This window comes from Oncorhynchus keta, chromosome 34 (assembly GCF_023373465.1).
Source record: "Oncorhynchus keta strain PuntledgeMale-10-30-2019 chromosome 34, Oket_V2, whole genome shotgun sequence".
NCBI lineage: Eukaryota > Metazoa > Chordata > Actinopteri > Salmoniformes > Salmonidae > Oncorhynchus > Oncorhynchus keta.
The window spans coordinates 36,187,903-36,211,549 of record NC_068454.1 but is presented as its reverse complement, the minus strand read 5'-3'; the positions used below and the strand labels follow the sequence as shown (position 1 = coordinate 36,211,549).

The following is a 23,647-nucleotide window of genomic DNA, read 5'->3' as shown; positions in this document are numbered from 1 at the left end:
AGTTACTATTTCCCCTACCTACATGTACATATTACCTCAACTACCTTGTACGCCTGCACATTGACTCTGTACCACTACTCCCTGTACGTAGCCTCGTTATTGTTATTTTTGTGTTACTATTTTTCTTTTTTTATGCACACTTTTTTTCTTTTTTAACCCTGCCTTTTTGGGAAAGGGCTCGTAAAGTAAGCATTTCATGGTAAAGTGTCCAACTTATATTTGGCGCATGTGACACATACAATTTGGATTTAACACACACACTCTCCTAACGTTGCTGTCACCTTCTGCCTTTGGAGCTGTGGCAGAAAACAAGTGTGTTTCTTACATCATCCCTAGTGTAACGCCAGGCCTCAAACTTCAGCGGTAGCCCGCAAGTCAGCAGGAGTCCATTTACTGAGCTGTTGCGCTCACCACACCGCTCTGTTCTCTCCCTCTGTGTTCTCTCTCTCCCAGGTGTTCCTGCAGATCCTGGGGGTGATCATCGTGGCGGCCGCCGTCATCCCCTGGATCCTCATCCCCGTCGTCCCTCTACTCGTCGTCTTCCTGTTCTTGCGACGCTACTTCCTGCAGACCTCCAGGGACATCAAGCGCCTGGAGTCCACTAGTAGGCTTCACTGTCTTTGGGGACATGTCTGTTTTAATGGTGGGAGACAAAGGGAGCACTAGCACGGGAATGCTAATAGACCATTGAATAGCAATTGAAGAAGGCCTTGGGCATTAGCATAAAAGGATAAAGGTGGCTGTGGCCCATGGGTTGCCCACACACACAGTTTCCTTAAGCGCTGGGAGTTCATGGCATCAGATACAATGGAGGAAATGCCAAGTGGGCCCGTGGCAGGCACTAGTTCATCCTCTGTATTCATCCTCTTTATTCTGGGCTGATAGCCCAAAGGCACACGGAAGAACAGGTCTGCTGATCTTAAGGAACAAAAGTGACTATTAAGAAGTTCCAGTGGAACATTCAGGCTTTGTCTGTTTTTACGAAGCCTAACGTTAATACATCTGGACAACAGGAATGCTAATATTAGTCATTTTCCTTTCAAACCATTTATTTCAGAAGCACTGCTTTTGGTAGCAAGGTGTACATGAAAATGTATGGGAGACGTGCATAAGGGGTTATCACGTTAACTGTCATGTCAGCTGAGCTTTGTAGCAAAACAGACAATTGAATGTTTTCGTTCGTCTGTATTGAAGCCGGATGTAACCATCTTTGTACAGTCTAGAAAAATGGTGTGTTCTTTTGAAAGAAATGAATAAACACTGTGTATACTAGTGGTGTTTTTAAATATTCACGTCTTCATTCAGTGTTTGTTTGTTATACTCGACAGCCCGGAGCCCAGTTTTCACCCACCTGTCCTCATCCCTCCAAGGTCTGTGGACCATCCGTGCCTTTAAAGCCCAGCAGCGGTTCCAGAAGGCATTTGACGCACATCAAGACCTCCACTCCGGTCAGAACCAGAACTGACATCTAACCATAACTACTACACATAGAATTGCATGTTTTAATTTGGTGTAATAACTATAGTATACAACCAGTAACCATGCTGTTCCTTTGCAGAGGCCTGGTTCCTATTCCTGACCACATCCCGATGGTTCGCTCTGCGTCTGGATGGCATCTGCTCCATATTTGTCACCCTCACTACCTTTGGGTGCCTGTTCCTCAGGGATGGTATCGTATGGGTCCTATATCAACTGTAATGTTGATCACCCGGGCCATACATATAACCATACATACAGTACCAGTCAAAAGTTTTTGACACCTTCTCATTCCAGGGTTTTTCTTTGTTTACTATTTTCTACATTGTAGACTAATAGTGAAGACAACAAAACTATAGTATGAAATAACACATATGGAAACCAAAAAACAAAATATATTTGAGATTCTTCAAAGTAGCCACCCTTTGCCTTGATGACAGCTTTGCACACTCGCCGTTCTCTCAGCCAGCTTCATGAGGTAGTCACCTGGAATGCATTTCAATTAACTGGTGAACCCTCGTTAATTTGTGGATTTTTTTCCTTAATGCGTTTAAGCCAATCATTTGTGTTGTGACAAGGTAGTGGTGGTATACAAAAGATAGCCCTATTTGGTAAAATACCAAGTCCATATTATTGCAAGAACAGCTCAAATAAGCAAAGAGAAACGACAGTCCATCATTACTTTAAGACGAGGTCAGTCAATCCGGAACATTTCAAGAACTTTTAAAGTTTCTTCGAGTGCAGTCGGAAAAGCCATCAAACGCGATTATGAAACTGGCTCTCATGAGGACCTGGCACCACCACCTCTGCTACAGAGGATATGTTCATTAGTGCACCCCTTGATTGCAGCCCAAATAAATGTTTCACAGAGTTCAGACACATCTCAACATCAACTGGTCAGAGGAGACTGCTTGAATCAGGCCTTCATGGTTGAATTGCTGCAAAGAAACCCCTACTAACGGACACCAATAAGAAGAAGAGACTTGCTTGGGCCAAGAAACACGAGCAATGGACATGGAAATCTTTCCTTTTGGTTTGATGAGTCCATATTTGTGATTTTTGTTTAATTTTTAATTAATTAATTTTTATTTTTGGTTCCCACCGCCGTGTCTTTGTGAGATGCAGAGTAGGTGAACGGATGATCTCCGCATGTGTGGTTCCCACCGTGAAGCATGGAGGAGGTGTGATGGTGTGGGGGTGCTTTGCTGGTGACAGTGTTCGTGATTTATTTAGATTTCAAGGCACACTTAACCAGCATGGCTAACACAGTATTCTGCTGCGATACACCATCCCATCTGGTTTGCGCTTAGTGGGACGATCATTTGTTTTTCAACAGTACAATGAACAAAAACACACCTCCAGGCTGTATAAGGGCTGCTTGACCAAGAAGGAGAGAGAAGGAGTGCTGCATCAGATGACCTCCACAATAACCCAATTGAGATGGTTTGGGATGAGTTGGACCGCAGAGTTAAGGAAAAGCAGCCAACAAGTGCTCTGCATATGTGGGAACTCCTTGAAGACTGTTGGAAAAGCATTCCTCATGAAGCTGGGTGAGAGAATGCCAAGAGTGTGCAAAGCTGTCAAGGCATAATAATAAAAACCCTTGAATGAGTAGGTGTGTCCAAACTTTTGACTAGTACTGTGTAATCAACCATATACACCACAGGCTCTGCAGTACTTAGGTGAACGTGGAGTACAGTGAGTTGGTTTCTCTCTTTCCTGGTGTGACAGACTTGAAGGCAGGTGCTGTGGGCCTGGCTCTGTCCTATGCAGTAACCCTCGTCGGCATGTTTCAGTGGGGAGTCAGACAGAGTGCGGAGGTGGAGAACATGGTAAAAACCTCCTTTATTGATTTAGACCTAAACTCAGCAAAAAAATACATGTCCTATCACTGTCAACTGCGTTTGTTTTCAGCAAACTTAATGTGTATATATTTGCATGAACATAAGATTCAACAACTGAGACCAACTGAATAAGTTCCACAGACATGTGACTAACAGAAATGGAATGTATCCTTGAACAAAAGGGAGGGGGTCAAAATTGAAAGTAACAGGTAGGAGGATCTGGTGTGACCACCAGCTGCATTAAGTACTGCAGTGCATCTTCTCCTCATTGACTGCACCAGATTTGCCAGTTCTTGCTGTGAGATGTTACCCCACTCTTCCACCAAGGCACCTGCAAGTTCCCGGACATTTCTGGGGGGAATGGCATGCTCAATGGGATTGAGATCTGGGCTCTTCGCTGGCCATGGCAGAACACTGACATTCCCGTCTTGCAGGAAATCACGCACAGAACGAGTAGTATGGCTGGTGGCATTGTCATGTCAGGATGAACCTACAGGAAGGGTAACACGTGAGGGAGGATGTCTTCCCTGTAACGTACAATGTTGAGATTGCCTGCAATGACGACAAGCTCAGTCCGATGATGCTGTGACCACCCCAGACCATGACGGACCCTCCACTTCCAAATTGATCCCGCTCCAGAGTACAGGCCTCGGTGTAACGCTTTTTTCAAATAAAATCAAATCAAATTTTATTTGTCACATACACATGGTTAGCAGATGTTAATGCGAGTGTAGCGAAATGCTTGTGCTTCTAGTTCCGACAATGCAGTGATAACCAACAAGTAATCTAACTAACAATTCCAAAACTACTGTCTTATACACAGTGTAAGGGGATAAGGAATATGTACATAAGGATATATGAATGAGTGATGGTACAGAGCAGCATACAGTAGATGGTATCGAGTACAGTATATACATATGAGATGAGTATGTAGACAAAGTAAACAAAGTGGCATAGTTAAAGTGGCTAGTGATACATGTATTACATAAGGATGCAGTAGATGATATAGAGTACAGTATATACATATGAGATGAGTATGTAGACAAAGTAAACAAAGTGGCATAGTTAAAGTGGATAGTGATACATGTATTACATAAGGATGCAGTCGATGATGTAGAGTACAGTATATACGTATGCATATGAGATGAATAATGTAGGGTAAGTAACATTATATAAGGTAGCATTGTTTAAAGTGGCTAGTGATATATTTACATAATTTCCCATCAATTCCCATTATTATTATTAATTATTCCTTCGACGATAAACTGAATCCGACCATCACCCCTGGTGAGACAGAACCGTGACTCGTCAGTGAAGAGCACTTTTTGCCAGTCCTGTCTGGTCCAGCGACGGTGGGTTTGTGCCCATAGATGACGTTGCCAGTGATGTCTGGTGAGGACCTGCCTTACAACAGGTCTACAAGCCCCCAGTCCAGCCCATTTTCAGCCTATTGATGACAGTCTGAGCACTGATGGAGGGATTGTGCGTTCCTGGTGTAACTCGGGCAGTTGTTGTTGCCATCCTGTACCTGTCCCGCAGGTGTGATGTTTGGATGTACCGATCCTGTGCAGGTGTTACATGTGGTCTGCCACTGCGAGGACGATCAGCTGTCCGTCCTATCACCCTGTAGCTCTGTATTAGGCGTCTCACAGTACGGACATTGCAATTTATTGCACTGGCCACATCTGCAGTCCTCATGCCTCCTTGCAGCATGCCTATGGCACGTTCACACAGATGATCAGTGACCATGGGCATCTTTCTTTTGGTGTTTTTCAGAGTCAGTAGAAAGGCCTCTTTGGTGTCCTAAGTTTTCATAACTGTGACCTTAATTGCCTTCCATCTGTAAGCTGTTAGTGTCTTAATCACCGTTCCACGGGTGCATGTTCATTAATTGTATATGGGTCATTGAACAAGCATGTTTAAACTCTTTTCAATGAAGATATGTGAAGTTAATTGGATTTTTACGAATTATCTTTGAACGGCAGGGTGCTGAAAAAGGGACATTTCTTTTTTTGCTGAGTTTGTCTTGACTTGCCTGGCTGAAGAATAGGTGAATAATATAATTGTACTAGTCTGCTATAGTTGTTTCTAGTTGTGCAAATGTATACAGTGCCTATTATACGGTTGAAGTCGGAACTTTACATTCACTTAGGTTGGAGTCATTAAAGCTCGTTTTTCAACAACTCCACAAATTTCTTGTTAACAAACTATAGTTTGGGCAAGTTGGTTAGGAAATCTCCTTTGTACACGACACAAGTCATTTTTCCAACAATTGTTCACAGACAGGTTATTTCACTTATAATTCACTGTATCACAATTCCAGTTGGTCAGAAGTTTACATACACTAAGTTGACTGTGCCTTTAAACAGCTTGGAAAATTCCAGAAAATGATGTCATGGCTTTAGAAGCTTCTGATGAGCTAATTGACATCATTTGAGTGGTTGTATTTCAAGGCCTACCTTCAAACTCAGTGCCTCTTTGCTTGACATCATGGGAAAATCAAAAGAAATCAGCCAAGATCTCAGAAAAACAATGGTAGACCTCCACAAGTCTGGTTCATCCTTGGGCGCAATAAACCCCATGGGACCACGCAGCCGTCATACAACTCAGGAAGGAGATGCGTTCCGTCTTCTAGAGATGAACGTACTTTGGTGCGAAAAGTGCAAATCAATCCCAGAACAACAGCAAAGGACCTTGTGAAGATGCTGGAGGAAATGGGTACAAAAGTATCTATATCCACAGTAAAACGAGTCCTGTATCGACCTAACCTGAAAGGCATCTCAGCAAGGAAGAAGCCACTGCTCCATAACCGGCATTAAAAAAGCCAGACTATGGTTTGCAACTGCACATTGGGACAAAGATCGTACTTTTTAGAGAAATGTCCTCCGGTCTGATGAAACAATAATGGATTTGTTTGGCCACAAAGACCATCATTATGTTTGGAGGAAAAGGGGGGAGGCTTGCAAGCCGAAGAACACCATCCCAACCGTGAAGCACGGGGGTGGCAGCATCATGTTGTGGGGGTGCTTTGCTGCAGGAGAGACTGGTGCACTTCACAAAATATATGGCTTTATGAGGAAGGAAAATTACGTGGATATATTGACGCAACATCTCAAGACATCAGTCAGGAAGTTAAAGCTTGGTTGCAAATGGGTCTTTCAAATGGGCAATGACCCCAAGCATACTTCCAAAGTTGTGGCAAAATGGCTTAAGGAAAAGAAAGTCAAGGTATTGGAGTCACCATCACAAAACCCTGAGCTCAATCTTATAGAAAATTTGTGGGCAGAACTGAAGAAGCGTGTGAGCAAGGAGGCCTACAAACCTGACTCTGTTTCTCCAGCTCTGTCAGGAAGAATGGGCCAAAATTCACCCAACTTTTGTGGGAAGCAGGTGGAAGGCTACCTGAAACGTTTGACCCAAGTTAAACAATTTAAAGGCAATGCTACCAAATACTAATTGAGTGTATGTAAACTTCTGACCCACTGGGAATGTGATGAAAGAAATAAAAGTTTAAATAAATCATTCTCTCCTATTATTCTGACATTTCACCTTCTTAAAATAGTGGTGATCCTAACTGACCTAAGACAGGGAATTTGTACTTGGATTAAATGTCAGGAATTGTGAAACTGAGTTTAAATGTATTTGGCTTGGGTGTATGTATTCACCCCTCTTGGGTTTCTTCACATTTTATTGTTATAAAGTGGGATTAAAATGTACTTTTTTTTTTTGGTCAACAATCTACACAAACTACTCTTATTTCAAAATGAAAGAAAATTCCATATTTCTTTTTAATGAAGTTGAAAACCAAATATACAGTATCTTGATTAGATCATCTACTTCCCTCAGTCAAATCATGTTAGAAACACCTTTTGGCAGCGATTACAGCTGTGTCTTGTTAGGCAAGTCTCTAAGAGCTTCGCGCTCTTGGATTGTGCAATATTTGCACTTTAAAAAAATATATTTTCAGAATTCTTTTAAGCTCTGTCAAGTTGGTTGTTGATCATTGTTTGACAGCCATTTTTAAGTCTTGTCATTGATTTTTCAGGCAGATTTAAGTGAAAACGAACTAGGCCTCAGGAACATTCACTGTCTTCTTGGTAAGCAACAAGTGTGAATTTGGACTTGTTTTAGGTTGTCTTGCTGAAAGGAACATTCGTCTCCCAGTGTCTGGTGGAAAGCAGACTAAACAAGGTTTTCTGTTTTTTTTAACCTGAAACTCCCCAGTCGTTGCATGTTATGTTAAGCATGTTATACCCATAACATGATGCAGCCACCACCATGCTTGATAATATGGAGAGTGGTACTCGATGATGTATTGTGGATTTGTCCCAAAGATAACTCTTTGTATTCAGCACAACAAGGAAATTACTTTGCTACATTTTTTTGCAGTTATTACTTTAGTGCCTTTGCAAACAGGATGCATTTTTTTTATTTTATTTTTATTCGGTAACGGATTTTTTCTTTTCACTCTTTTATATTAGTATTGTGGAGTAACTACAATGTTGTTGATCCATCCTAAGTTTTCACCTTTCACCGCCATTAACCTATGACTGTTTTAAAATGAGCATTGGCCTCGTGGTGTAATCGTCTTTACCATCTTCCAATCGACGCATTGGAAAAGCACCCTGGCCTCTGGTTGAATCTGTGCTTGAAATTCACGACTCGTCTTGAGGGACCGTAAATATAATTGTGTGTGGGGTACAGAGATGGGGTAGTCATTAAATCATGTTAACCACCATTATTGCACATAGTGAGTCCATGTAACTTTTTATGTGATTTGTTAAGCACATTTCAACTACTGAACTTATTTAGGCTTGCCATAACAAAGGGGGTGGATACTACATTGACATTATTGAGAATTTTTGTCTCGATCAGTGACAATTATTATTGTTTTTTTATCCATTTCAATTCCACTTTGTAACCCAACAAAATGTGAAAAAAATACAAGGGCTGTGAATACTTATGATTGGCACTGTCAGTGTTCCTGGCCACAGAATGAAATAGAACAGAATATTCCCTCATAGAATAACAACGATTTTGCAATAATGTTCTGACACTCCCAGATGACTTCTGTGGAAAGGGTGGTGGAGTACACAGAACTGGAGAGCGAAGCTCCTTGGGAAACAGACAAACGGCCTCCGCCTGATTGGCCCAGGCATGGTTTCATCACCTTCGACCAGGTCAACTTCTCCTACTATGCGGACAGTCCTCCGGTCCTAAAGAACATTACTGCGGTCTTCAGATCCAGAGAAAAGGTGCCCACTACATATTCTTCTGATATGTGTCCATGTTTACGACAATGCACAACACACCCCAACACAATTCAGTTGATATGCAGCCAGTGTAATGGGTGCGGTGCTGTTCTTCTCTGTGTGTCATTATTTTTCAAATCAATTATTTAGGGGACATCTTATTGTGCCGCTGATTCCCAAGGAATATACCATTTGTGATTCATGGAATACATATCATGCAATTAAGACTAGTCAAGTGGATCCATTTGTTCACATTTGCATTCTAGGAGACCTGACGGTGACAACTGTTTATTCACTATATGAGAGAGAGGAGAGAAGATGAGAGGGAGAGAGAGGTAGAGATGGTTGAGGGTGATTGAAACCCAGCGTTTTTAATGCAGGGGGTGTATTTTGCATGGCCACGGTTCGCCAGGGCGGCTGATTTCACAATGGATGGGTTGATAAGTGAAGAGGCCTGGGCTCTGACAGCCCATGGGAGGGATCTTCACCCGATGCCGTGGGCCTGAACTGGCTTTGTGTGCATCCTGACAGTCCCCCTGAGACGACGCTTTCACAGGGAAACGAGCACCTATCTAGCACTCTGAACACTCCTCTCTCTCACACACAACATATGATTTGGTACATTTACTTTTAACTGTTAACTATGAATTGTCTTACATGTCTTACTGTACATTTCCATACTTCCAGTGTAGTGATTCCACAAGGTGATTTATACATTTACTATAGATAGCCTTTGCATTCTTTGTTTGAATCAAAGCGGCATTGTAATATTGCTGATTTTAGTTAGAAGCTCATCTTTGGGAATTGGAATCCGCGCTTATAGGCTACTGTAGGAAGGGATATGTGATTGATCCATGCGGAACATGGCTGATAGCACCGACGGAGAAGACACTGAAATGCATACGTTACGATAGCATCTTATACTATCATATCAACTTCAGCGGTATTCTGCTGTTTTAATGTCACCCGGCTTGTGGGGGCTGTCACCTTAACAACTGATGTGCTGATATCAAACAGGAAGGAACATCTCAGCAATGAGAATCTCTCATTCTGTTGGAGAACTGGCCCTGAAAGGCAAAGGTTCCATCATAAAGGACAGAGATGATTCAGTTTACAATGGCGCAATGGGAAGTGAAGTAGACCTTGAATGTAGCACTTGGAAGTCAACTTTATACAAGGAAGTCTTGACATCAGATTTTATAGTAGAGAAAATGTGTTCAGAGAAAAACAAACTAACACTTTCTCTGTATGTTGAAATCTAGGTTGGCATCGTGGGGCGGACTGGCGCTGGTAAAAGCTCCCTGATCTCTGCTCTGTTCCGCCTGGCTGAACCTGATGGCAGGATTTCCATCGACGGCGTTCTCACCGCCGAGATCGGCCTGCATACCCTGCGCCAGAGAATCTCCATCATCCCCCAGGTATGTACGTTCTCTGCCCTCCCACTGCCCATTGTAGTCTATTGGCTAGGCTGCATTGTATAGCACGTCTTTAGTTTGTTCAGCATAATCCATGGAAGGCCTTTGATAGGACATTTTTTATAGTACACATGACATGACTATGGAAGCTTTAGAATTGCCAAACAACATTACCTCAGTCATTTGTAGAGCGTTGAGTAGAAACGTTAAAGCCTGAATGTGGGAGTTTCAGGGTTCTCTGACATGATCCATTATATATCTTTAGCATTCATCAGACATGATGCACATTCAGTGGGGTAACACAAACTCTCCCCCCTTTGAGGTCTGGCCTGCTTTTTTACGTCACTGTTGGTTTCAAAGCAACAACAGGCTGAGGAGAATTACAGTCGTCACTCAGGGGATTTTGGAAAGTGACACAAACGGATGCCTTGAGACAGTTTTTAACTTTTTATTTCCGCTTGTTGAAAGTGATACAGCATTAGGAAAATGCCACCCCCTGGGTGAGTCAGCGCTCTGCGGCGGTGAAGACTCCCACAGCCCAGCTCTGAGAGGAGAGCAGAGCAGCTCTCTACCATTGTCAGTGACAGGAGATTAGCCCTCTACCCCCGAAACATCAGCAAAGCTGCTTAGAAGACTTCTCTACCCATCCCCATCCTCACAGTCTCACATAGGCCTACCAACATCATTTAGCCCAAGTGTTGAACATTTCACACACTGAAGCCAAGGTTTCCCCAAAACAAGTTCATTTAAGATTTTTGGTGTGGCTTTGATGGGTTTCTATTGTCAATAGTTTGCCAGATTAACTTTCACTTCTGTATTACAGCTGGTTATGTTTGACCACTACCTGAGTTATGTCAAGGTAATGTTTTCCTATTGGATGCTGCTCGTTCTGACAGGGGGACAGCCAGTTGCATCATGGGGTAAAGCTGCAAACGGGGTGGGGAAAGAGGGGGCATATTTAGATGACTTCTGTTCTGAACTCATAACTGAAACGTTGGCTTATCTAAGAGGAGCAGCACTGTATCTGTACACAAACCGAATAGAGATGATCTATCAGGTTCGATTATTGTCCTATTTTTTTCCTCTGTAAAAATTCAAGCAGGAAAGACGCAGAGTATGATTTGCTATTACTAATATTACAAGGATTGGATTTCTTCTGCTTATATTCCCATTTTTCACAACTTCCCTTAGAAACGGAAAAGGTCATTTGAACCCCCCGTGTAAGTGATATTCACTCAGCCTTTTAAAGGGAAAATGACTTGATATAAGATGCTTGCTGCCCTACCTTGTGATGTGGAATTCTCAGATTCTGGTATGTATTCTATACATTGCCCGTGTGAACTTTTATTCTACAGCTTCCCCCAGATTTGATTATGATAAACTTTTATTAGTATATGGCATTAGAAAAGAATCCATTTCAGGTTCTATTGAAATCTCAGGAATGACTTCACAGTTCAAAATGAATTCGGCGGCAAACAGAGGGCTTAGAATTGTTGGAGCACATAATCGGTCTTTGGAAAGCTGTGCTTGAAAGCAGTTTTTCCAACTTAACATTGAATCCTCAATTAAAGTGAGTCACAAAACTAGTTTGAATTGGGACTTGAGCTGGCTTAATGACAAGGCAGTCTGCTGGTGGCAGGGGTAAAGCTCATTGGGAGTAGAGAGGTGGAACAGTTTTTAGGCTGTAGAGAGAAAGGGATGAACTCCCGAATGCTTAAAATTCACAGCTATGTTTTCAAGGAATCTGCTCAAAGTTAAACACTTGCCATGGGTTTCGAGACTGACACAATGGTCTGTGTGTGCGCGTGTGCGTTGCCTTCTCAACCTCATGTTAGTGGTGCTGTCACAGTGTTGGCTCAGAGCCTATGACCTGCATCAAAGCAGCCAATGGGGCATGGGTGATATGAGTCACTCTCACACAACAGTATTCTTCTAACCACGAGACATGATTATGAGGATCACAACAGCAGTAAACACCTAGTGAGTCTTTCCAGTCACTGTGTGCTCTACTCCTGTTCCGGGCCGTATCTCGCAGTTGCCAGGTGAACGTTCTTCTCTTGATAGGTCAGATTAGCGTCTTGAGTAAACTTGATTTATTATCGCCTTCCCTCCACTGCATTGTGGACTGACCGTTTCTCCATATCCTCCTTTATCTCTATTGCTACGACACAGGCCTATACAGACTCGTTAATGTTTTTTTAAATGGTCATTATGTCCTTTTAAAGCCTCATAAACTCTGTTGTGTGTCGCAGAAGAAAATCCCTCAAGTATTTACTTAGTGATAAAACAATGAGGAAATGATCCTGTGGAAATGTAATATAGCTTTATATTGTTCTGTGAATGCTGTGACGTTTTGTTTATGGCTCGAAAGGAGAGTCCCCTATAAGTTATTATTATTATTTTTTTAATCACTTTTACTTTGGGCTATGATTTCTGAATAAATAACTTCTAAAGAGACTTGGCATGAGGACATGTAGCTGTGCTCCTGTTTGCCAGGTTTACAGCAAACACAAGGGCATGCTGGAACAGTGCCTTCGGAGTGGCGAGCTATTTTGACTGCACTATAATAAAGAGCTGTATTTGCTCTCTTAAGGGTGGTTGTATGCCTGAACCTTGATACAGGTGTGTAGCTCACTGTAAATACACAGAGCTCCCACAGAACTGCTCCAAGCTATTTAAAAAAAATAAAAAATAATTATAGCTTGGAGAAAAGTCAGCCAACTGAAGGACAACTCCTTTTTACTCATGCACACATTTGTCAACTAAAAACTAGGGATGTTGATATAAACTTTTTCAACTGTAATTTAGAGAGGGCGCATCTCACTTCATGAATTTGAATGAACATTGTGAATTTGTATTTATTATTTATACATATGTATATATTTTAAGAGATTTAAACGTTCATGACTATAGTTGACCTTTTTAGGTCATTTGAGAAATGTTTGATTTACAGGCACCTTTTCTATGTCCAGACAACCTCTATACAGATCCTCTGCTCTCAAACAAGACCACAGCACAAGCTACGGTTTTCCAAAGTAAAAAGATCAACTTAGCGTTGGCTAGTGGGCCGGAGCCGAGTGTTGAATCGGGCTCCTGAGTGTGGCATTGCAGGCCCCATTGTGAACACCTCTCCCTCACACATAGCGCCGCTCTATACAGCCTGTCTTAACCCTCTTCAAACGTCTCCCCCTCGTCATTATCCTAACTGGCCATGGCCTTCTCTTTCTATACCCATCCGTCCCCATGCAGGACCCGGTTCTCTTCACGGGCACCATGAGGAAGAATCTGGACCCTTTCAGCCAGCACACAGACGAGGACCTGTGGAATGCACTGGGAGAGGTACTCCAGCTTGGGCTCTGAATGCTTCCCCCTCAGAGGCCCATGGGGGGATCCCTCTGTCCCCCTCCACAATGCTGCCATTCAGCCTCCCTGCTCACCACAAGTCATGGAGGGGAAATCCCATTAGGGCCGTGGGGCCCAGCTCAATGTGCGGCTTGTAACTGGGAGCCATTCAAAGTGCTGGGGAGATGTGTTGTGCTGCGTTTGCCAGTTAGGCACTAGAGGATGAAGGCAGGGTTCCCCCACAGTGAAGGGCTCCAGCTCCTGCTCCCCAGTCTCCCCGCTCCTCAATGGGCTTGCTGGCCTGGGTTAAAGCAAGAGGCTGGTCACAAGGGAGCGGTGGCCAAGGTCATCAGTGGACCTGGCCCTGCATTGTGCCAGCCGGTTAATGGGTGTGTGTTGGATGTTTTTTTTTAAGATACCCCCCCCCGGGATGCCTTTCTACAGGGGTAATGGAGGGTCCCTGCTTCCTCTCCTTTCCCTGCAGGTGCAGCTGAGGACCGTGGTGGAGGAGCTGCCTGGGAGGCTGGAGACCATGCTGGCTGAGTCGGGCTCCAACTTCAGCGTGGGTCAGAGGCAGCTAGTCTGTCTGGCCAGGGCCATCCTCAGACGGAACAAAATCCTCATCATCGACGAGGCCACCGCTAACGTGGACCCCAGGTGAGAACACTTTGAACACTTTGACCCACATATTTGTGCTAGTTGTCATGGTAGTGTTGTAACTCAGTCCCATACATCAGTATATTCCAATTTTAGGACAAACACATAATATAGAGGTAAAAATATCAAGGTTTAACACCTTGATGAATAAAGGAATGGCCCCTGGTTCTCTGACAATGTAACTCTATCCCATTTTACTTTAGTACAGCTGCACATACCTGGCTAAGGTTTAGCCATTGTTTTGATGTGTAAAGTAAAATCCCTGCCCAGGGGTGTGTAGGAAGAATGTATTGTTTCTGCATGGATGCTGAGGTATTCTCTTCCCCTGCTCCTTTAGAACCGACGGCCTTATCCAGCAGACCATCCGGGAGAAGTTCAGGGAGTGTACTGTGCTCACCATCGCCCACCGACTCAACACTATCATCGACTGTGACCGGATCCTGGTGAGGCCTCCCCCCAGTGTTAAGTAACCATGTGGCTAGCACTGTGTGTACACATTTTCTTCACTGAGCCATTCACGGTACACTCAATATGAAAAAGCTTGCACATATTTCTGCTTCCTACTATACAGTAGAGGTCTTCACGGATCCACCTGTACCCGAGACCCGATCCGGAAACCGAGCAGGTCCGGATCCAGAATTCTAAATAATTTCACAGTACTAGGTCAGATCTGATATGATTGTTACGGGTCTCGGGTATGTTTAATTATAACTGACTTGTCCGGAGAGACCCATGCAGATCCGACCGCGACGGGGAGAGGGAGAGACTCTTTTTACATGTAACTTGTTGTTGTTGGCCAATCATAAGTCATCAAAGCGACAATAGGCTACAGTCATAGAACCTCCGTGTGGGGAAAAAGGTTTGAGATATTTAATCAATGGAAGATGGATTTAATGTGGTGGAATTAAAAGTTAAAGGAGGAGGATAGGCTACAAAGACCTCGAGCCAAAAAGTAGTCTGCTACTTTATATTCTGAATGGAGTTGTTTGTAACTGTGTAGGACGAGAGCGTGTATGCAGCCACAATTAGCTTAACTTCTCGCAGTTTGATGCAGTCAAGACGGGTGCTACGTAATCATATTGGATGATAATAACCTAGCTATTAGTCTACTATAGCGCAAGTCAGCTTTGTTGGTTGCCGTCACTCCCTCCTCCCTATGTCACTTTCAGTAGCCTACACACACAGCACAGCCCCTGGTAGAGCATCACCTCTCTGTACCTCATCTCCCTTGCACTTTCTCAGCTCTGGTTAATAAGGTAGCTTACAATTGGACTTTTCTGTTGCTCCCTTACTCGGATCGGAACGGGTCTGGATCGGACCGGAACGGGTCTGGATCGGACCAGATCTTTACGGAATGGGTCTAGTTGTCCTCGTGTCTGTTCGGGAATGGGTCTCTATATTTACTGAATTAATTTATGCATACCGGGTCCGGATGGGGATGCCCCAGGTCCATTTTGGAACGGGTCCAACTTTTTTAGACCTGTCAAGGCCTCTACAGTACAGTATCTAAGAATAGATCAGGGTCAGACTTTACAACCAGCCCAGTCAGTGAAGTACCAAGAGTTTAGCTCTAAGTAACAGCCGGCCCCATTACTCCCCAATCTCACCCCCTCTTAGTGTGGCCAGGTGGGGAGAGACTGAGAGGTGACCAGGCCAGCCCGTGCCCCCCATGCCCTCGTGCCAGTTGATCTTTGGCCTCTTCCAGCCCACTGCCTGCAGAGGTGCCAATTAGTGCCATTTGTGGCAGCATTTGTTTCCTGTCCTCTAGGACACTGGCTGACCCGGTAAATGGCTGTTGAGATGGGCAAGAGGAAAAGCCAAATGTCACACAGCGGGAACGTTTCCACACCTGTCCCCGTGTCAAACGCCCCCAGATTGTCACGCTGTTTGATAGAACAGACTTGGGACCCACCTGAATTGCCTCGTCCAAGTGATTAAGCGACACCCCTGATGAATGAGAGAGTTTTCTTGAGTAGGAAACTCTTTGGCCTACATATGTTCTACGGAGCTAGCTACGGTAGAGAAATACAGTGTTCTGTTGTTCACACAATGCTATGTGTTACTGTTCCAAAATGTGGCTTAAGATGTAACAGAGTGTGCTTTGAGTGTGCTTTGCCTATTTTCAGAAGATCTCACTCCTTTGAAAGGGAGACTGAATGTAATGCTAGGCCTTTATGGAGCTCCTTGAATAAGAGCTATTCTTTGCCTGTTTTACAATGCATGTGATGACAGAGACACGATGGTAATTTTCCGAAGCGTGCTAAAGGTGTGATTGTTGCCTTTGACACAGTTGAGGACCACCCTTGCGGTGCTGAAATGCATGCATGGATAAATGCATGGATAACCTTGCTTAGGCCTGATCTTCTGTCTGACACTGTCAGCGCACACGTTCACAGCAGCTACAGCCCCGTCAGGCAATAACAAGCCCTGGTGTTTGTTGTTGGCGTGAGTCACATGAAATGGATGGTTCCCGAGACAGCAGAGAACTACTGTTTCTCACTCGACCTCTATTGTCTTGTGCGGATCACTCACCAGTGAAACAGCTGAAAGGCTCGTTTTTAAGTATTAAAGTATATAGGCTATGTGGCTCACGCCCTACTACTCTCTCCTGTGTCTGATTGCAGGTTCTAGATGCTGGGAGGATCCAGGAATACGATGAGCCCTACGTTCTGCTTCAGAACCAGGAAGGAGTGTTCTACCAGATGGTCCAGCAGACAGGCAAGGCAGAGGCAGCCTCCCTGCTCCATGCAGCCAAACAGGTAACCGACCCGACCAACCCCGCCCTCCTCCTTTGTCCTAACTCAGTCAGCACTCTGAGTGCACACAGCTACAGTCACCCTAATCCTTATAACACACGCCTTATAACAACTGGCGTCCCTTTGCCCAAAACAACAGTCAGTCGTACACACAAGGGAGTTCTGTGAATATTTGTACTGAATGTGTGTAATGCTATTAATGTAGCTGCATTTCTATATTCTATACCATAAGTTTTAATTTCATGCGAAAAATGTCCCTTTTGTCATTTTACATGACTCTGATATTATCTAATGAATCGTCCGTGTAATCTATTTCCAAAAATGTAATTTTGAAATCATTTCAGAGATCATTCTAGAAAAGCAGCTTTCTTTGCTCTTTATCTATTTTGAAATATTGGGTTTTAACTTTGTCTCGATTTGGGATAAACTTCCTATGGGGATTACTGTAATAGAGCACATCCTTATATATATTTTTTGCTTTGAAATTCATTTGTGATGTATTCCCCCTTCAGCCACTCTCCAGATAAGGGCTGGGTAGCTATTCATCGTTCAATTCCATTTTTATGTGCATCTGTCAGGGACGACAGATACGATATTGCAACTTCAAACAGGTCTTTGTGAAATAAGAAAAAGTAGGCATCATTTCATTTTCTCTCTGTCCCTGGTACAAATTTATCAGGAGAACTGTATCTCCCCAGCCACAGACTGAAATGGGTAAAATACTGATTTCAAAGACTCAGCACACTGTCGCATTATTTGGTATCGTCTTCTCCTGCACAGTGGCGGATTGGTAGAGACATTGTTCAGACCCTTACGTCTCCTTTCTTTATTGTGGGCTGCTCTCTCCAGATCAGATTACTCCAACTCCCAGAACCGCTCTCTAGCACCACTTATTAAATACTGAGACGTCTCACAAACCGAGTGTGAACTTTCTATAGTTGTCAGTCAAGGTTTAAATACATTAAATCATCTGATACCAACCTCTCGTTCCTTTTGTCTGAGCAGAATGACAATCCCTGAGTTGGAAGTGTATCTGATATTGTGGCTAACCGTTTTCACCTGTTTTCCCCTCTGCGTGTGCATTCGTGTTGCCAAAATACTTGGTTTGTCATAGCCTCTTTGTGCCGGCTGGAACTAGATAAAAGCACACCTTTTGGCTCTCTGTGGAAAACAACAGTATTTCAATAGCCATTTTGAATGAGTGTTTTGTATGTATCAAGATCATTTTGCTTTAGATCTTGTATCGGTGATAAATTGTCATGTTAAACAGCATAGTCCGTAAGAAACCAGGGTGTTTGAAGTCTACGTTATTGTTGTGATTATCGCCAAAGAGTTCTTACGAGACCAAAATAACCACTTTGCGTGCTCCGGTGGGAGACAAATTCCTCAATCCAGTCTGAGATCCATCCTAAATCAGCCATTCACAGATTCTACCTCAAACGACAAGCTACAGTAGAATCTGTGTGACTCTGCTCTCCTTATACCCTTTCAGGTTCACATGAACAAAAGCCATCCCAATGTGATCAACGGACTGACGGACCTGAGCCCGTCCGAGGGGAGCTGTGTCATCTTTGAGACGGCCCTGTGACACCGTTGTCTGACCTTTTCACCCCTGTAATGTGGCCCTCTGTGCTGGCCACACCATGAGGATGCCTCACACACTGTACCAAATATTATCCAGCTCTTGATTTCACAATGCCTTCTTCAACACCGCTGGCAAAGGTGTGGCGATCAGGCGTTTTGCTTCAGCACTTTTCAATTATATGGGGCAGCGCCCCACTAGTTATGGTTTGGGTTAATATTTTTTTTTAAATACGCAAAAGTGTTGAAACGGGGACAAAGTAGGCCTACTGTTTTTTTTTGTGTGTTTTTGTTAGACTCACCAGCCTTGCCTCCTAATCTGTCAATTCGCACACTATGTCCTTCTCATCAGCGTGCTGTGTGGGTGTTGACCTGTCAGATTCATGAAAATCACAGGGCACACGAATTGGGCATGACGCACGTCTATAGACTAGATATTATTTTAGCAAACAGGGTAAGAACTCACTCCTGACAGACCCAAGCAAACCCTCTTTACAGAAACATTCTAGCAGCCTACACCTAAACATCAGTGATCTGACATGCTGTATCAGTCTGAGCAACTTTGGGGGTGACGGGAGCTGAACAGGGCGGGACTAAAGTTGGGCAAATCGCATCACGACGCAAGATAAGTTTGGTTGTTTTCAAATCAAAATCCCCTGCCTAATGGAACAGCCAAAGAGAAGGCTCAACTTTCCTAACTGCCATAAATTCCATATCGTCTGCCTTTCACTTAAACAATAGGGATAAACACGAAATATTAGTTTTAGGCTTAGCCTACTGGAATTCCTTACATTCCTGTTGTTTTCAGTTTTAAAAAATCACCTGGGGTGACTTTAGAGCAAGCTCAACTTGCCCGACTGCTCAGTTCACTTGCCCCAGGCAATAGGGCAACCCTTAAGGTCCCTGCTATAACTAGTTCTGGAGTTGTACCTGGTTACAATCAGGAGACGAAGAAGAAATTCCCCAGCACTCTGGGAGCTGCAGTGTCACGTGATCAGCATACATAGGCTATGGGTCCATAACTGCCCAGGAGCAATTGTTTGAAGCAATGTGTGCCTTTATTAAAAACAAATGACTGGTTGTGTTGTATTGATTGTTTTGCAATATTTGTTTTTGTATGTATGTTGCATGGCACCTGGGGTAGGATTATTCACAATCCTGCATTTGGTTGCATGTAAAGATTTAGGGGTGTGGAGTGTTTACTGGTGTAAAAAAAAACAGTAGTTTATACTGGTTGGATACACATTTTAGGTTATTCCGAGTAAAACCTACCTAGCTGACAGTGGGTTTGACCAGTAAGTTAATAGTTTTAAGTCAAATTTGATTTTGTACTTATAGAAAAAAAGAGGATCCACATGTCTTATTGTTTTCAATAATCATTGTGCCTTGATCAGAATATCGATCCTTTGTAATTGCACTGTTTTCATTGATTTGTCTTTTTAAGACCAGATTTGGTCTTCTTGCACTCTGAGTAGAATGACTATTGCTACCTCTGTTTTTGGAATAAAGCTGTGGATGAAAAGCAGGTCAGAAGTAGTTGGATTGTGTGTTAGCATGTATACTAGATGACCACTCAAAGAGCTTCTGAAATGATGCGAAAGGCATGAATACTTTTGAAGAGAATCATTGTGTGTACTGTCGACAGTTTTTCCCCGATCTGATCATCTGAGCTACGTATGCTACTTATGTTGTATGTATGCGGTTCTGGAACTATAACCATTGATCCACTGTTTTTAGTTTGTGGGACTACAACCAATCAGATGATTGACTCTTAAACTTGATCAATAAAGCTGTGCAAAAAATCAAGACATCATATGACCGTTAAAGATGCAATATGAATGTAATCCTATGAATAAAAACTATTAGTTGAATACTTAGACAATGAGTATTGTCTTAGCTTTTTTTATGATCTTGCCATGAGTCAATATACAGAACAAAAATATAAACGCAACATGTACAGTCTTGGTCCCATGTTTTAATGAGCTGAAATAAAAGATCCCAGAAATTTCCCATACGCACAAAAAGCTTATTTCTCTAAATTTTGGTGCACAAATTTGTTTACATTCCTGTTAGCGAGCATTTCACGTTTGACAAGATAATCAATCCACCTGACAGTTGTGGCATATCAACAAGCTGATTAAACAGCATGATCATTACACAGGTGCACCATGTGCTGGGGGCAATACACGGCCAATCTAAAATGTGCAGTTAAGTCGCACAACACAATGCCACAGATGCCTCATGTTTTGAGGGAGTGTGCAATTGGCAAGCTGACTGCAAGAATGTCCACCAGAGCTGTTGAAAGTGAACGTAATTTTTCTCTACCATAAGCCGCCTCCAATGTTTTAGAGAATTTGGCAGTGCGTTCAACCGGTCTCACAACCGCAGACCACGTGTATGGCATTGTGTGGGTGAGCAGTTTGCTGATGTCAACGTTGTAAACAGAATGTCCCATGGTAGCGTTGGCGTTACAATTATATTTCATCAATGGCAATTTGAATGCACAGAGATACCATGACGAGATCCTGAGGCCCATTGTCATGTCATCTCATGTTTCTGCATGGTAATGCACGGTCCAATGTCTCAAGGATCTGTACACTATTCCTGGAAGCTGAAAATGTCCCAGTTCATCCCATGGCCTGCATACTCACCAGACATGTTACCACCTATTTAGCATGTTTGGGATGCTCTGGATTGATGTGTACGAAAGCGTGTCCCAGTTCCAGCAACTTGGCACAGCCTTTTTAAGAGAAGTGGGACAACATTCCACAGGCCACAATCAACAGCCTGATCAACTCTATGCGAAGGAGATGTGTCGCGCTTCATGAGGCAAATGGTGGTCACCAGATATTGCCTGGTTTTCTGATCCACGCCTCCACCTACAGATGCATATCTGTATTCCCAGTTGTGAAATCCATAAATTAGGGCCTAATGAATTAACTTCAATTGACTGATTTCCATATATGAACTGTAACTCAGTGAAATTGTTGCATGTTGTGTTTATTTTTGTTCAGTGTACAACTTGTCATACATAACCTTGTACTTTTCTTTAGATAAATCCAAATCTTAAGTTGAGTGTGAATGTCGTTTCACCTCAGGTACCTTACCCGTAGTTAGCAGCTGTGTCGAGCGGTCTTAGCCCTGACACCCCCAACACAACAGGCTGTAAGTGGTACAAGGTCAAACCATACACATAGTTGAACAACATTTTCACAAATAAACATTCTTAGTTTTTACCTTTTATTTTAATCATCAAGGAACGTAACCAAATATGTTATAATTTAAATATTCTATTATCTCTTCAAATTAGGAGAGGTACTTGACTCTCCTCAAACTGAGAGTCGTAATCATCCCAGATTTGGAGAGGGGTGTCAGTAAATAGTTATGTCTAAATGGCAGTATTTAGCCTTGGTTAAGTAGGCTCTAGAAAGGAGCCGAGATGGTGGGTTCGTGAACTGCAGGCCATTAGGTGCTTTTAAAGCTGACTGATTTACACAATTCATTAACGGCAGTGAATTTTCAGCCTCCGTCATATTAAATGGTTACTTACTCTCAAATAGACCCAGGGGAGTTGAATTGTTGGGTTGCGAATAGATTAAAGTTTACATTGAAACAGAAATTGAATTCCGAGGTAATCAATAGCATAATGGACCAGTGAGAGGAGCCGGCTGCCTGAAATGAAATTTCCATATTTTTAATCTTAATTTTCCACTCTGTTTATCTGACAGTGTGGATGTGCAATCCAAACAGATAATGAGAGAGTGGGATATTGACACTGCGATCCTCTGGAGTGCTTGTTTCAGTGATTAAACGCTGTGATCTGTGATTACTTTGTGTCTGGTGTCAGGCTGGTGGCCAGGGCCCTGGGAGGGCTTCGGCGCACAGCAGCTGGAGCAGCCTGGCTCTCCGAGGTGCTAATACACCTGACACAGCGTTGACAGCATTCACAACCTTTCTGGGACTGCAGCGCACGCCACCCGCCACAATAGCAATACTCGGGGCACAATCTACAATTACAGTCAGCGTATATCCCTATGCTCGCCCCTCGATAATGTCCGCCGCGAGAATGGCAACAACAAAGTTGGCACAATAAGTATTATTAACCTGATACCTTCCACGTTTCACATAATAGGGGAATTTTTTAAGACATATCTGAATAGGTGGGAAATAGCAATGCTGTCAACGTAGTGCTGATGTAGCTCTAATAAATAATAGCCTTCTGAGCAACAGGAAGAGAAACCTATCCGGCCACACAATGAAGTTAATCCAAAAGAAATCAAATACAAAATCAGAGTCAGCACAATGAGGAGGCAATGAATGACATGATGGATGAATTCCGACTGTGTCAGTCAGCCCGTCTGCATTTTAAGAGACATGATATGGTGGTTGCTGATTTTAAAGAGGCGTAAGACATTCTATTCTGTGAAAAGGTGTTTCATTATCAATTGAGTGAAAACATAATGTAACAAGAAGTATCCATAACAAGAGAAAGTACTGCAAATTGTGGGAAGTTGTTTTGTTAGGGCTAATAAAGAGCTAGTCATGTGGCCATTTTGGATTGATGGGACAATGTATTTGTAACTTTTTATTGTGCCAGCATTTTCTTTTGTGAGGGATACTGCTGTTTGACAAATGGAAGCAAATTGCATGGTGTAGGGAAGTGAATGGCAGGGAGTTGTTGTGTCAAACTTTGTGCTGAAAGACGACGTAGCGAGAGCCGCTGGTTTTTGTGGGCGGCTCAGACTTGACTGATCCCAGCATAAAGTACTTGTTGAAGAGAGGGAGAAAAGGAAAACAGGATTTTGACAGGCTGTAGTGAAATTAGGAGAAATGACTATGGGGGCTTTGTTCTTCCCTGGTGACATGGGGGAGAGATTGGGAGTCTTGAGGGATTCCCCTGAGACGGTATGTTTAGCTTTTCTAAAGCGCCAGCAAACTGAATATCTGATAAGTTCCCAAGGCCTTTCATGACTGTCTGCTCCGAAAAACAAACAACAAATGGCACCTTTTAAGAGACTTGCTCTGACACTGGATGAAATATGATACGAGGTGGCATTATATCTTGTTAGAAATGTTTTGTTTTTCCCTGTGTTGATTCCTGTCTGTTAGACTAGAATTATTACCACACATGCTTGTTTTTATTTTTCCTGTAAAAGTTAAACTCAAGTGGCACTGTAAAACTGGGAGAACTGTGTGACTTAACTTTCTCAATTTCCTCTCAAATCTTTGTAAATAAAATGGTTATTCTTCACCCCACACTTTTAATCAGCATGTTTTGTATTCGTCTTGTATATTAAGGGAATAGAATCCAAAAGGTTGAAACT

General features: G+C 43.0%; 1 protein-coding gene across 7 annotated transcripts in view; it reads left to right on the top strand.

The window, feature by feature from the left end:
• The window catches only part of LOC118367021 (ATP-binding cassette sub-family C member 4-like), a 50,213-nt gene extending 29,930 nt beyond the window's left edge, over positions 1 to 20,283 (top strand). For 5 of the 7 annotated variants that reach the window (XM_052493753.1, XM_052493752.1, XM_035749951.2 and 2 more), the window contains 11 exons: positions 454 to 604; positions 1,329 to 1,448; positions 1,559 to 1,669; positions 3,208 to 3,308; positions 8,384 to 8,575; positions 9,835 to 9,990; positions 13,237 to 13,326; positions 13,814 to 13,986; positions 14,324 to 14,447; positions 16,611 to 16,745; positions 18,235 to 20,283. In XM_052493753.1, coding sequence (XP_052349713.1) covers positions 454 to 604; positions 1,329 to 1,448; positions 1,559 to 1,669; positions 3,208 to 3,308; positions 8,384 to 8,575; positions 9,835 to 9,990; positions 13,237 to 13,326; positions 13,814 to 13,986; positions 14,324 to 14,447; positions 16,611 to 16,745; positions 18,235 to 18,330 — 1,449 coding nt within the window. In that variant the 3' untranslated portion in view covers positions 18,331 to 20,283. The remainder of the gene's footprint in view (positions 1 to 453; positions 605 to 1,328; positions 1,449 to 1,558; positions 1,670 to 3,207; positions 3,309 to 8,383; positions 8,576 to 9,834; positions 9,991 to 13,236; positions 13,327 to 13,813; positions 13,987 to 14,323; positions 14,448 to 16,610; positions 16,746 to 18,234) is intronic. The other 2 variants (XM_052493754.1, XM_052493755.1) reach the window with 2 other exon arrangements.
• The last annotated feature ends 3,364 nt before the right edge of the window (positions 20,284 to 23,647 follow it).